Genomic DNA, 14157 nt, shown 5'->3' with positions numbered 1-14157 from the left:
GAATGTACCAGGGCCTTGTGTGATAGAAGAAGAGCATGGAGCTTGGAACATTTTTGAGAGTTGATCTGTATCTCCACTACCACTAGCTACGTGGACTATTAAGGGAAGATAGTGACTTTATGTAGACTATTAATGGAAGATAGTGACTCTCGGGACCGTAGCAGTTACATCACACACACACACCCATCTCAGCTCTCCAAAATCCCATTGGACATCATTGAGGTGGGAAGTATGTAAGTTGATGGTAATTGACACAAGAAGGTGTTGAAAATAAATTCAAATGCTAATAATGACCCCTTGCTTTGGTGTAATGGTATTTTCTAGAGATTTTAATTCTGTAGGTAAGACTTTTCTTTTTATTGAGCTAGTAATAGATACTTGAAAGGTATATTCACTGAGTGCAGTGGTGGATGCCTTTATTCCCAGCCCTTGAGAGTTTCAGGATAGACAGGGCTACATAGTGAGACCTTGTCTGTAAAAGGAGGGAGGGGTATAATAATAAGTGTTACATATGGCTTGGCTTTCATGGACTTTACACACCTGTGTAACTAGTGCCTAGTCAAGAAACAGGACAAAACAACATTTAGAACTCTTAGCGATCCTTCCATGCTCCCCTGAAGAGTAATCACTGTTCTGACCTTAGCTTTAGGTAGCTGTTGCCCATTTCATTATTATTTCCTAGAGTATTTGCAGAAAGACTGGCTTGGGAGGGTCAGGTGGCCGCTCTGCATTCTGTCCCCATGTATGGAAGCCCTTCTAGTGATGTGGTAGTCTCTGACTTGAGCTTTTCAAGCAGTCCTCCTTGAAGCTTAAGCCCTCCTCAACAGAAGGAGTTTCCTTTGTCTTCCTCATCATCTGAACTGGCACTGCCTGTGTGTTTCCTCTGTTGACTGGACCCTCCTGAAGGGTATCCCTTAGTGCCCTGTTTATCACTTGGCACAGAACTAATGGAAATTATTCATAGACATAACTGCATTTAATGGTATTTCAATTTTAGTAAATATTAAAACTGAAAATGCTGAGGGGTTATCCTAGGAATGAGACATGGGCTAACCAAGGAGGAAAGATTCTTTCCCCCCAGTGTCTCAAGTCCACATTCTAAAGTTCACATACCAAGTGTGCATTTTTTATGGAGTCCTCCTCCTGCAGCAAAGCCCTTGTTGCTTGATGCCTTCCCCTTTCTTATTACGATACATGAGTTAAAGAGCCACTTTCTGATCATTGCATGCTTTAAAAAAAGCATCTTAGATAATTAGAGATATGTAGAGAAAAATTAAAACATGAAAGTTTAATCTGGGTTGCAATTTCTAATTCATACTCTTTCTCATAAGACGGTCCAATTTAACTTAAATATAACTTCTCTTTTAAAAATCACAGATCATTGAATATGAGAAAAAACAAACCCTGGGACAAAATGATACTGGATTTAGTTGTGATGGAACTGCTAACACATTCAGGGTCATGTTCAAAGAACCTATAGAGATCCTGCCCAATGTGTGCTACACAGCGTGCGCGACACTCAAGGTAAGAGCTGCTCAGCTCCACAGCTGCGCCCACACTGCGCTCCGGAGGCTCTTGGCCTCCGTGTTTTGCAGAGTCACTGGCATGGGAGCCTCGTAGAAAGGGCCAGAGGAAACTGGAGCTAAGTCTCTCCCCTGCATTAAGTGCTGACCGGCACTACTCTGTTCTGAGAGGAAAGTCCTTCCCAAGAACTGCCCCTAACAGAACTTTTCACAGAAGATAATGTAATTGTTTTCTTAAACTCTTTCCAGAGTTGGTAATGGCTGAACTCCATATTGTCTTTAAAATTGTTTCAAATCAAAAACTGCATATTTCATTAACTTCATGAAATTTTATACTGAGTCTGTAAGGAATAGTGTAGAGCAGTAGTCAAATGAAAATACATTGAGTGCGTCTTAGGTGACATGATCACTGAACCGTTTCTTCTCATGTAGGGTCCAGATTCTCACTATGGCACAAAAGGACTGAAGAAAGTGGTACATGAGACTCCTGCTGCAAGCAAGACTGTTTTTTTATTTTTCAGTTCCCCTGGCAATAATAATGGCACTTCAATAGAAGATGGACAAATACCAGAAATAATATTTTATACATAATCTAGTGTTAACAGCCATTCAGTCTAATCTCAAAAGCATAAACAACTGGCCACAAATAGTTTGAGTGTCATGAGTATTTATAATTGCAAAATAAGAAACATTTTAGTTTCTTAGAAGAAGAAAAGATAATTTAAATCTCTGCATGATATAAAGGCAGACTTCCATTTTCTTGCAACCCTCAAAGCAAAGAGAAGCAGGTTTGCGTGAAAATTGCAGTCTTTCCTGCTTCATCTTGTGTGACTTCATAGGTCAGCTGACCATCCTTTTCGCTAGTTTGGGAATTGAAAGATTCTTTTCACAAAGAGCATATGTGGGTGTTTGGGTTTTTTTTGTTTGTTTGTTTGTTTTTTGTTTTTTTTTTAAATTTTTTAAATATTTTGAAAGTTAGATGAGATGGGTCAGTATTCCTACAGAATTCTTTTTAACTCGAATAACTACTTTCAGAAAATTACAAAAACTGACTTTATATTATATTTGGGGTTTTGAAATACCTGGTTGTTAGCATTTGGAATAATGCTAAAAGTAAGTCTAAAAAACATTCAAGGATTTCAGTGCATTTACAGAAAAGGTATTTTGTAATAGTGTAGTAGTGTGTTACATAGTACTCTTTTAAAGCTGTAAGTGGACTTTGTATAAATTCACAATAATGTGATATAAACATATCTAAAGGGGTGACCTAAGATGGATTCTTTATCCCTCCCATCCTACTATGCCTGTCATGGGTGCTGCCAGTAATCCCAGATGGTTGAGATGTGACAGATGCCACTTCAGCACTGCAATAACCTTACACAGCAAGGAGGGGGATGAGAAGCCACGATTCCTAACAGCTGCTTGACATCATAAAGTCACTCCTGCTGAAAAGGAGGGAAGCTTTTTGTCACCTCTAAGTTCTAGCCAAGAAGTAAAAATGCTCAATATCCGTGACCTCATTGATGTGACCAGCATATCTTTAGTAAGAATGGATCAAAAGGATACCTGGCAGTGTGACATTTCTACATTTTTATATAAAGCAGATTTTTTTTAAACACAAGTGAGATGACATTTTCCCTCTGAAAATGATTATCTTACAAAAAATAAACCTTGTATAATTAAGTTTAAGGTGTATCAGTCTATGAGTTGTGGAAAATTATTAAAAATAATTCTTAAGTATCAACTTAAGAATTTTTTCTAAATAGGATATAAAAGTTTTCATCAAAAGTGATATTTTGTATTTTCAAGAGGGCAGGGAGGTGATGTGTTGGTGGCCAGGGTCTCTTGAAGTTGTTGAAGAAAGGGAAGTGTTTTCTGTCTGCTCTGGTACCATGATCCTAAGGGCATAAGCCCCAGTGAGCTGGAATACCCTTGGAATGTGTGGTTCTGCTTAACTGAAGATTAGCAAAGACTCTAGTGACCATTGGGGAGGTACTTCTTCCTTACCAAGTATTGCATGCCAGAGGTAAGTTAGTGCTTTTTGACATTTGGGGCATTCACATACCTTGTGTTTTACTAAGCAGCTATAACTGAATGTAGTTAATGGAAGGTACAAGAAATAGAGCCACTCACTGACATAGGGACATCACCAGGAATTTTAAAAATAAACGTATCCTTTTTGTTTACCTATTTTTTGTCACTTGTCTTTTTCTCTAAAAGTTGAATGAGATACTACTTTGGAACAAAGGTTTTAGTTAATTAAAGTTTAGCTTTTATGCACTTCTAATTTTAATTAACTAATACTTATAGAGTTGGGCAGGGGATAACTCAGAAGTACAGCAGTTGCCCAGTGTGGTGTTTTGAATGAAAATGGCCCCATAGGCTCATAAGGAGTGGCACTACTAGAAGTTGTGGCCTTTGTCTGCATGCCAGCCATCATGCTTCCCACCGTGACAGTAGTGACACCGTGAACAGTAAGCAATCACCATCACCGCTTATAAGAGTTGCTGTGGTCATGATGTCTCTTCACAGCAACAGACGAGTGACTAAGACACCTTGCTCAAATTCCATCCCTAGTACCAAATGCCAGTCCTTGCAGCCTGAGTGATTATTACGTACTGGCCTTTGCACTAGATGTTTTGCATATATTCTTGCTTATCACTGTATCAATGTGTGTTGGTATAACAGTGCCCAGACAAAGGACTTAATATTTAGGAAGGTTACTATATGGTTTTGGGTACATTTTAAAGTCATTTTTATACCTTGAGCAAAAACAAAACAAAACGAAAAAACCTACTTTGTTAGGTTGCCAAAAGAGCCAGGCAGTGGTGGTGCACAACTTTAGTCCCAGCTCTGCGGAAACAGAGACAGATGGATCTCTTTGAGTACAAGGACAGCCAGAGCTACACAGAGAAACTATGTCTCAAAAAAACAAAAACATTAATTTTGACTAACATGTACCTACTGTAAAATATCAATACATTTAAAAGTATTCCTTTAAAAGCATTGCTATTTTAGTGTCTGCCCACAATGTAAGATGTAATATTTTCAGTTTCAAACACTGTGTTTTAGGGCCACAAAAGTTTTAGGAAGACGTACTTTCAAAGGAAAAAAGTCTGAGATTTAAAAAAAAAATGTTTATAGAACAGTAGAAGAGAGTATGGCCATCAAATGTGGTACATGAAATACAAAGAATTCAACACTTTCTGCCCCTCTTACCTTGCTAGTGCCTTCTTCAGCCTTCTGTGTCTATTATCCTCACATTCAAAACGTGAACTGTGTCCAGATTTAACAAAACATGTGCTTGCCAAGAGAGGGAACCACAGCATTTATTGCTACATGCTTAAAAACAAACTTTTGCTCCATTGGCAAAGCTAAGATCAACTCTTAAACTGAAGATTTTTAAAACCTAATTTAAAATGGAAACTAACATTTGTAATGGGCTTCGCCATTTCAATCAGTCCTTGTCCTTTTCCATTGGGGCAGGTGTGGTAGACTGAACTGAGGAAGGCTCTTGCTGTTTCTAGCTAGTGATGAAGTCCTTATACTCTGCAGGTACTGAGAAGAAGACTCAAGTGTTCTTCAGTACACATTTCTTCCCGCCGTCCTCCCATCTAGCCACTTGCCTGCTGGGCACCATCAGTAATTCAACCCCTGTCCCCTCCTCTTTTAAATAACCCAGTAGTCAGTGCAGGTGGCGCACACTTTTGATCCGCACATTTGGGAGGCAGAGGCCGGCCTGGTCTATAGAATGAGTTCCAGGGCAGCCAGGGCTACACACAGAAACCCTGTCTTTGAAAAAATAAAAATAACCCCAATTGTCAAATCTCTAGAGCAGAGTTCTCAACCTCCTAATGCTTTGACACTTTAAGACAGTTCCTTATGTTGTGGTGACCCTAACTATAAAGTTATTTTTCTTGCTACTTCATAATTTTGCTACTCTTCTGAATCATAATGTAAATGTTTTAGAGATTTGCCAAGGTCATGGCCCACAAGTTGAGAACCACTGTTTTAGAGAGTATCGGGATTTCAACTCAAAATTCAGCGAACAACTGCTGTGTGATTTTGGTTTTACCTTGTGCCTCAGCTTGTAATCTACTTCAGAAGAAACAGGTGTGGTGTGGGTTAATGCTGAATCCCTTCTGCCTGAGCCTGAAGGCTGGCTTCAGGGTCCCCAGTTTTTCAACTTAGTAGGCTCCAGCCACTTTCTTCTCATGACCATATCACCTAACTTGTCCTATGGAACTGGTGTCTCTGGGAGAGTAAACTGAAACATCCCTTTTTGACCCCAGCCTTTAATGGCTGTTTACAGTACTCATGTTCCAGTCCTACCTGTTAAGGAGTCTGAACGCTGCAGCTCCCTGACGTTTGTCAAAACTGCTTCGTCATCACTTTCGACTTCTTCCCTGTTCAGTCTTTAACCACTTTAGTGACCATAAATCCTCTTTATACACTCGACCAGTCTGGCTGGCTGACTTACTGGTCAGCTTCCTACCTGCTGAGGCCAGACATCCAAAACCTCCAATTCGGGGTGCAGCTCAGTGGCAGAACATGTATTTATCATAAAACATTGATGTAAGTGGAGATTGGGGTTTTGATTTCCTCTGGCTCCAACCTGAATCAGACTGTCAGTGCCCCTGGGTGAGTTTGAGTAGACAGTTGTGCCATTTTCCAAACTCTTAACTATTCCTTAGTGTTTACCATGAGTATCTCCCCCACAGCTGGCTACTGGAATTCAGTTCCTGCTTCTGAACCTTCAGTGGAGCTCATTTCTATGCTTTCAAATGCAGCTAGCCGCTTTAAAAGATAAAGCCCCTCCAGATGTCTGTTACTTCACAGCTAACTGTGAAATATTACCTACACTTTTCTGCTGTATCCACTGAAACTGCTCCTATCTGGGTCACCAATACCCCGGGTTTCCTAGACTGTTGATGCCAGTCATTCCACTGTTTTTGTGATAATTATCACTTGACCATCCCCTTTGAAATGAGCTCCCTTAGCTTCAGTTACCCTGTACAACCTCTGGCTAGTGTTGTAGCTCCTTGGCCCTTCTTGCTCTGTGCTGGGCCTGTACAACAGCTCTGCATGCTTGGAATGTCTCTTATTCCTTTCTTTTTGTTTTTGTTCTGTTAACATCATGTTCTCTGTCACCAGCACAGGTCTCTGATGCTTCAGTTAGGTATTCAGGCAAAGCATTCAGCTAGCTCCTTAACTATTATTCCACTTGAATGTCTCCAATCATTTCAAACAATGTGCGCTTAAAAACAAGGAACAAGACAGGAGCCTACTACAAAGGGCCTCTGAAAGACTACCCAGCAGGGTATTAAAGCAGATGCTGAGACTCAGCCAAACTTTGGGCAGAGTGCAGGGAATCTTAATAAAATAAGGGGGAGATAGAAAGGTCTGGAAGGGTCTGAAGCTCCACAAGGAGAGCAACAGAACCAAAAAAATCTGGGCCTAGGGGTCTTTTCTGAGACTGAAACTCCAACCAAGGACCATGCATGGAGATAACCTAGAATCTATATGCACAGAGATAGCCCTTGGCAGCTCAGTCTCCAAGTGAGTGCCGTAGTAAGCGGAACAGGAGCTGTCTCTTACATGAATTCACTGGTTGGCTGTTTGATCACCTCCCCCTGAGGGGGGTGCAGCCTTACCAGGCCACAGAGGAAGACTATGAAAGACAGTCCTGATGATACCTGATAGGCTAGGGTCATATGGAAGGGGAGGAGGTCTTCCTAGTTAGTGGACTAGGGAAGGGGCAAGGGAGGAGAAGAGGGAGGGAGGGAGGATGGGATTTGGAGGGGGCGAGAGTGGGGCTGCAGCTGGGATACAAAGTGAATAAATTGTAATAAATAAAAAATTATATTAAAAAATCAAATCAAAACAAAAAAACTCACTAAACTACCAAATCCTTTCACTAGCCCCAGGCTTGGGCATCTTCAGTCGTCAGATGATCATCTCTGACCATTCTGGCCCCAAAGATCCTCAAAATGGTTACAAACCATTTTCCAGTTAGGTGGCAGGTCTTCCTACCTCTGAGCAAATGTTATCCACACACATTCTAACGTAATTGGACCAGGCCAGTCCCTGACTGTAGCACTTGCACTGATCTGCCTCTGTTCCAGTTTCACAAGCCGTCGTATTCCGCTCCACAGTGGACCTCCTCTCCTTTCGTTCTGCATTGTGCAGACTGCCACGGTGACCCGTTGGGCGGGCGAGCATCGAGGCTGGCTGCTCTCGCCACTCACCTAAGGACAGCTTTCCCTCAGCTGACAGATGACTCACCGAGTGAGTCACGCGCCCCCCGCCGGCAGGTGGCACAGGAGCTCACCCACGCCATCCCGCCGCGAGGTGCCGCTCTCGGCGGGCGGGCGGGCGGAGTGGAGAGGAGCACGCCGCTTCCGCCGAGACAGGCGCAGGCGCACCGCGCTTCCGCCGCTCCGCCGCCCTCCGCCGGGCTTGCTGGATTGGGATGCTGCAGCTCGCGGTGGGTCGTAGACTCCTGTCTGGTTCCGCGATGCCTAAGAAAGCCGGAGCTACGAGCAAGGCCAGTGGCAGGTCCCGTGGTGTGGAGTGGGTGGGCCACGGGGCTACACCGGCGGGGAACAGGAGCAGCGCCGGAGGGCGGGAGACCTCCCGTGCGTTTTGTCAACTGAGGTCCAGTCTGAAACTTTCTGGGCCTGAGAACCACTGAGCCGCCTTCGTGGCGCACCTGCTGGCTTTCGTCTGGCGCCAGCACTGTGAGGGTTACCTTTCCCGGCAGGCTGTGCGTTCTGCCTCCCTACGGTGGCAGATCACATCCCTCTATCCAGGAGACAGTCTTCCCTCCCATAACAGCTTCCTTGGCCAACTCCAGCTCCGACCTAACTCAGGCACCACCACGTGCTGGCACCTTCCCCAGTTCCCAAGCCATGGCTGCCTTTCTCCGTTCCTCTTCATACCCACTGTCTGCATACTGTCCTGGAACTTACTTCCTGTTAAGTGAATAAATGTTCTTAGCATGGCATTAAAATGCCATTCGTTATTGTTTTTTCTGGAATCGACTCCTCGCCCTCTCAGCCACTCTGAACTTTAGGATGCATTGGCTAAAAAGACGACTAAGAAATGACTTTCTCTTGAGGAATAGGAACTATGAAGCAGACTGTAGGAACAAGTCCTAAGGTAGCCAGAATGAGATCTAAACAGGACACACAAATAGGTACACGGACACACACTTTCCAGCTTTAGGTTACACAGATACATGTAAGTAACAAATAGTCCCTGCTTGTGGAGAAAAGTGAATTATAAAGCTAACAAGAGAAAGCCAGAGCATTGTCTCCCAAGGCAGTACAGACACTGTGGGGTTGCTGGGAAGTTGGTTGGATCCTGGAGGGATGAGGGAAAAGCTCCTGCGTGGCCAGTTCGGATGGTAGGCCAGGTTTAGTTAAGGTGAGGGAAAGGAACGTGTCAAAATAAATGAAATAGTTTGTAACCTGTAAAATTGTGTATGTCATTTTAGGGTAAAAACCAAACCAAGGAACCACCTCCTCCTGCAGGGCCCGTGGCAACTGATCCTAAAGGTTGTGTCACCATAGCCATCCGTGCCAAACCCGGCTCCAAACAAAATGCTGTGACAGGTATATCTGAGTGCCAGATGGGATTCATGGGTGGATCAAATGGTCTTTTCATCTTTGCCTTGTTGGCTGACAGTTTATCCTATGGCTGTAAATGTTTTTTTTTTTTTTTTGTGTCTACATTTAGAGGCTTCTCCATTTCAAAATTCTATAGTCTCATATGAAGGTATTTGAAAGAAAAATGTGCAATGTTTAATACCAAATAAGATTGTATCTTCTCCTTTTTGAAGAAAAAAAAAAGTGGTATTTTAGCTGGGTGTAGTAGTATAAACCTTTAATCTTAGCACTTGGGGAGGCAGAGGCAGACAAATCTTTGAGGCCGGTCTGGTCTACAGAGTGAGTTCCAAGACTTCACAGAGAAACCCTATCTCGAAAAAAAAAAAAGAGAGAGAGAGATAAAATTTGCACACTAATTATCTTTACATTTTAAAAGTACTACATCAAAAGTGCTAGGTAGGCCTGGCTAGTGCTCATGGCCATGGTGCCCATTCTTAGGCCAGATAAGAATTGCTATGTAGCCCATGCTGGGTGAAAACTTACCTTCTGCCTCAGCCTCTCAAATACTAGGATTGTAGGATTGTGCCCCAAGCCTAACCTTTGGCCAGTATTTCCTAAGACAAAGCTAAAATGGAATCAACTATAAAGTACATGGGTATTTATGTACGTTATTTTTTTTAAAAATCAGATCAGCTAAACTCTTCTTTCCATTATAAGACACGGCTCGATTTCAAAGATGCTAAAATGAAAACGGCATCTGAGAGGTAGAGGAAGAGCTGTCTCGGTCTTGTTACACGGGGTACAAGTAATATGGACATGGCTGTGTGACCCCAGATGCAGGATCAGCTCAAGCTCATTTGCAAACTGCTTTGAGTAAACTAAATTCTTTGCTCTCCTCATAGCTGTGAACTACTGATGGCACGTTACTCGATTCCAGTTGTCACAGCAGTGAAACAGGGCTGATAATGGGCCTAAGTTACCACGAAGCCCTTTAGGGAGGCTTGCATGCTCTTGAAAGTGGTGATTGTTTATGTATAAATTACAAACCCATTGAACAGTGGAAGGCATTCAAGATACATATCACAAAAGAGAGGAACCTTGGCTTTTCCTGATATGAAACCCTGAAGGTGCAACCCAGTGTGTATTTCCTGCTACATCGGTGGAGCTGAGGCCGGGTTCCCCGACCAACTCCCTTCCTGGAGCTCTTCCTATTCAGAGGCAAAGTCTCATTGCCTAAATCCAAGATGCTCTCTAAGACTCTAGACCTGTCTCAGTTAGTAGGGTTTTCCCTTTTGTGGCTGTGTGTTCTATTTATCTATGTTCCCTGAAATATTAGTCATTCAGTTCAGTCCTTGTGGGTGTGCAAGAGACTGAACCCAGTTCAGCAGTTATCAATTGAAAGCCTGTCCCGGGTAAGTGTAAACTGTTTGGCAGTTCCTTGCTCCATGGAGAAAAAGAGCTCCCTAAGGACGACGTTCATGCCGTCTCATTCTAGATGTGACCACGGAGGCCGTCTGCGTGGCGATTGCAGCACCTCCCTCGGAGGGAGAGGCAAATGCAGAGCTCTGTCGGTACCTTTCCAAGGTCTTAGATCTCAGGAAGAGCGATGTGGTTCTGGATAAGGTAGGTCGCTCCTTTTTAAATTATTATATATTGATCGTAGTTCATATCTCCTTTCAAATGATTTCTCTCTCTCTCTCTTGGTTTTTCAAGAGAGGGTTTCTCTGTGTACACCAGACTGGCCTTGAACTCGCAGAGATCTGTCTGCCTCTGCCTCCCTGAATGCTGGGATTACAGACATGCACCACTGAATTCTGCTCAGAGAATGGTTTTTAAAAACAGGCTCTTGGGCATCTCTGTAGACAGGCTGAAATAGAATCTGTATGCAAGAGAGCAGGCCATGTTCTTAAAGCTCTGTGTGTGTTCTGGTGCTGTACCCTACAGGTCAAACCTGGGTATCATTTACTAAACTAGACCTAAAAATTCATCTGACCAGGCCACATCCTTTACCTCCCCCTACCTGCGGCAGATCGTGTCTGACCCCGGCTGCTCTTCTGGTAGAGGAAAGGCACGCCCCACTCTTCCTCGTGAGAATGCTTGGTTCATCCAGATAAATTCCTGATAAAATTTTATGTTTTATAAAAGACAAGTGTTGTGTCTTTTTAAAACTTATTTTCCTGGGGTTTCTTATGCCTCTACCTCCCTTCCAACCTTTATCTGCCCTAATACTTTCCAACACTAGGAGGGAGAGAAAGATTAGTGGGAGAGGGGGTGGAGTTCTCTTTAGACTTAGTTCCTGCTGATTAGGGTCACAGGGTTCTTTGGGAAAATACCAATCTCAGTCATCAGGATATCCAGCAAACGCAGCAAACACAGAACCAACATCCTTCTTTCTCTGTCCGTTTCCTGAAAGCCTCCTCCTCCTCAGCTCTCTCTGTGCTCTGATATTTATACCCTCTCAGAGTTAAACTATCTCCAGCTGGCAAAGACCACGTCACTCTCTGAGCCACAGGAGGCTTTTATTAACTGCGGATAAACTAAAAACAGCTCCATATGCCACATGTGAGATTAAAACAAAAACCTGTTTACATAACATAACCGAGTTCTTAAACCAAAATTTCCACTACAGACGTGTTTCAAATAAATCCTTTTATGAGTTGTTTTAAGTGATTGTGAAATCATAGTACTTAGGCATGTGGTTGGTTTCTGTTTGAAATTTTTAGAAATGTGTAATGATTTAGAAAAGAGCAATTTGTTTATGTTTAGGTGTTATAAAAAGTTTATACTAAATTTCCTTATTTAATATTTTAATATTATTTTCCTTTGTAACTTAAACAAATCACTTGAAACTAGAACATTGGCCAGGCATAGTGGGAAGTACCTGTAATTCCAGCACTTGAGAGGGGCAGAAAGGATCAGGGGTTCAAGTTCATCCTTGGCTATATATTGAATTTGAGCTAATCTAGGCTAAACAAGACACTGACTTGAGAGAGAGAGAGAGGCTTAGAAATTAGGATATTGTGGACACTCATCTTGAAATTTGTCCCGTCCCCCCTGCCCCCAAGACAGGGTTTCTCTGTAGAGCCTGGGCTCTCGTGGACTCGCTCTGTAGACTAGGCTGGCCATGAACTCACAGAGATCTGCCTGCCTCTGTGTCTGCCTCCCTGAATGCTGGGATTACAGGTGTGTGCCACTGAGCCCGGCAGTCATCTTGAAATTTTAATGCCTAACTTTTGTTATAAAAAGTGAAGTAGAAAGGCAAAAGCCCTGGAGAGTCGCATGAATTTGTCGTAAGGTAGGAGTGTCAGGGGAGAGTGTGCCTGGGCCGTGGGGAAAGGCCATCCATAATGCCTCGTGGGGACCGGGAAGGTGTGTTGCTCCTGCCAGCATTAGGATGCCGAGTGTGTCTTTTTCTTTCTGACTCAGGGTGGTAAATCTCGGGAAAAGGTGGTGAAGCTCCTGGCCTCTACGACTCCAGAAGAGGTCTTGGAGAAACTGAAAACGGAAGCTGAAAAAAAGTAAAGGCGAGAAATGACTCATACATCCTCGAGGGCCTTTAGTAACAGTAGGCAGGTGGCCACCTAGGACAATCTACGTAAGTGCCCAACGTGGAGAGAGGAATATGTGCATAAAAATCAGACTAAAATAAAAGCAGGACATTTCAGTCTCTACATTAAATGCAAGCTCGAAAATCCCTTGCTGTGGGAGCTGGAGAGATGGCTCAGTGCCTAAGAGCACTTGCTGGTTTTAGGGGACCTGGACTCAGCTGCCAGCATTCACAATGGAGGGCTCACATGAATGTTCCAGTTCCAGGGTGTCCTGGCGTTCTTTCCTGACCTCTGAGGTCACTTGCAGACTTGTGGTTCATGTATGTACATTCTAGGCACACACACACACACACACACACACACACACACACACACACAAAATAAATAAACAAACCTTTAAAATCCCTGAGTGCAAACAGTCTGAGATATATCACACTAATTTCATGGCGTTACAACAAAGCAACTGGGAAGAACGTTCAGGACGACTGACGTCACCCCTGGCTCTCCGTGATGCCGCTTCTGGCCTGCAGATGTTGGGAGACCAGCTGAGGACCACAGCATGCGAGATGACAGCAGAAGCAGCTCCTGGTCTAGTGAAATGCCAGTAGCCTTCTACCTCCACATGCTTCTGGAGTCCTGAGAGCTTCTAAATCAGTTTACAAGTGAAAACCTTTCATGCTGCTTTACAGACTAGTTCAAGATTTTTTTTTTAAACTCAACCATGGTTTTTTTTATATCGTTTAAAAATTATATGGAACATTTTGTGGAAAAGTAAGTAATCACGAAGACTTGTAACAACTTTTAGTCAAATTAGATTTGTTTGTTTGTTTATTGGGGCGAGGAGGCCTGAAACTTACAAATATAGACTGGGCTAGCCTTGAACTCACAGAGATCTGCCTGCCTCTGCCTCCCAAATTCTGAGATTAAAAGCATGCACCACCACATCCATCTAACAATAAATGACTTGTAACAACTTAATGTCAGTAATTTTTTTCGAAACTTTGTAAAAATGCAAATCTTGAAGTTCTTAGGAATCTCCAAAGATCTTAAAAAGAAAAAATAAAGAAGTGTCTGGAAGAATGAGTGGCTGCTAAGACTCTGACTGCTCTTGGAGAAGACTTGAGTTCAGTTTCCAGCAAACCAACGTAGATAACTTACAACTGCCTGTAACTCCAGTTTCAAGGGACCTAGCGCCTCTAGTCAGACAGCTTCCACACTCATGTGTACACACATATGCACACATGCAGACAGACAGACACATAATTACATATAATACATCTATTACACATAATAGATTTTTAAAAAGAAGAAAATGGCTGGGTTCAGTGGTGCATGCCTATGATCCCAGCACTCAGGGAGGCAGAGGCAAGTGGGTCTCTGTGAGTTCAAGGCCAGCCTGGTCTACAGAGGGAGTCCAGGACAGCCAGGGCTACACAAAGCAATCCTGTCTCAAAACAAAAACAAAAACAAAAGGAC

The 14157-nt window shown here is 43.1% G+C and overlaps 2 protein-coding genes across 3 annotated transcripts in view; both read left to right on the top strand.

Annotated features, from left to right (window-relative positions):
• The window catches only part of Btbd1 (BTB domain containing 1), a 38825-nt gene extending 35112 nt beyond the window's left edge, over window positions 1-3713 (top strand). Inside the window, exons 7-8 of the mRNA XM_021633064.2 lie at window positions 1378-1524; window positions 1956-3713. Coding sequence (XP_021488739.1) covers window positions 1378-1524; window positions 1956-2114 — 306 coding nt within the window. The 3' untranslated portion in view covers window positions 2115-3713. The remainder of the gene's footprint in view (window positions 1-1377; window positions 1525-1955) is intronic.
• A 3596-nt stretch (window positions 3714-7309) lies between these two features.
• Window positions 7310-13659, top strand: C14H15orf40 (chromosome 14 C15orf40 homolog). Of its 2 annotated transcripts, none has more exons than XM_060367457.1 (4): window positions 7310-8070; window positions 9022-9139; window positions 10629-10756; window positions 11130-12551. In XM_060367457.1, exons 1-4 carry the CDS (start codon window positions 7996-7998, stop codon window positions 11253-11255), a joined length of 447 nt encoding a protein of 148 aa, XP_060223440.1. In that variant the 5' UTR covers window positions 7310-7995; the 3' UTR covers window positions 11256-12551. The 2 variants fall into 2 exon arrangements, with proteins under 2 accessions (XP_060223440.1, XP_021488761.1); XM_021633086.2 differs by lacking the exon at window positions 11130-12551 and adding an exon at window positions 12560-13659 and having other exon boundaries at window positions 7892-8070.
• Window positions 13660-14157: the final 498 nt, after the last annotated feature.

Source organism: Meriones unguiculatus, chromosome 14 (genome assembly GCF_030254825.1).
Source record: "Meriones unguiculatus strain TT.TT164.6M chromosome 14, Bangor_MerUng_6.1, whole genome shotgun sequence".
Lineage (NCBI taxonomy): Eukaryota > Metazoa > Chordata > Mammalia > Rodentia > Muridae > Meriones > Meriones unguiculatus.
This window is presented reverse-complemented; position numbering and strand designations above follow the sequence as displayed.

What these genes read in the sequence shown, in the direction of transcription:
- C14H15orf40 (XM_060367457.1), top strand. Translation starts at nt 7,996, where the DNA reads ATGCTGCAGCTCGCGGTGGGTCGTAGACTCCTGTCTGGTTCCGCGATG. An exon ending in CAAACAAAATGCTGTGACAG is followed by an intron (nt 9,140 to 10,628) that starts GTATATCTGAGT and finishes GTCTCATTCTAG; the next exon opens with ATGTGACCACGGAGGCCGTC. An exon ending in GCGATGTGGTTCTGGATAAG is followed by an intron (nt 10,757 to 11,129) that starts GTAGGTCGCTCC and finishes TCATCTGACCAG; the next exon opens with GCCACATCCTTTACCTCCCC.